A 390-nucleotide genomic window follows, 5' to 3' on the forward strand; every position below is an offset into this window, starting at 1 on the left:
AAAATGCTGATATGCATTATTCACTTGGGTAAATGTATGTATTTAAGCATGTAGGGAGATGATCTTACCTTAGATCCCACTGTGGCACGATTGAAGTACAGCTTGGCATTTGTGTGTTTGTTGAGGGGGTCAATGGCAAGGGCTTCTGTGTAAAGAGTGAAAGCTGCCTGGAAGTTTCCTCTCTTGAAAGCCTCATTGCCTTCTTCCTTTTTCAATTTGAGTTGTTTTGCTTTCTAAAATGAAGGCAATCACATAGCATTAGTGGATTTGAGAATTCTGATGTCTGAGTTTCCATTTCAGTGGACCATTAAATATTAACTAAATATCTATACTGCCCACACAATAATCAGCAATAAATAAGAACCTTTACTAGCTCCTGACCCTAAATGG

The 390-nt window shown here is 38.2% G+C and overlaps 1 protein-coding gene across 1 annotated transcript in view; it reads right to left on the reverse strand.

Annotated features, from left to right (window-relative positions):
* The window catches only part of LOC119594274, a gene marked incomplete in the record, with an annotated part of 36,109 nt that overhangs the window by 3,248 nt on the left and 32,471 nt on the right, over positions 1–390 (reverse strand). The window contains 1 exon segment of the mRNA XM_037943339.1: positions 69–233. Within this exon segment, the coding sequence (XP_037799267.1) occupies positions 69–233 (165 nt within the window).

The sequence above is a fragment of the Penaeus monodon genome, chromosome 33 (genome assembly GCF_015228065.2).
Source record: "Penaeus monodon isolate SGIC_2016 chromosome 33, NSTDA_Pmon_1, whole genome shotgun sequence".
Lineage (NCBI taxonomy): Eukaryota > Metazoa > Arthropoda > Malacostraca > Decapoda > Penaeidae > Penaeus > Penaeus monodon.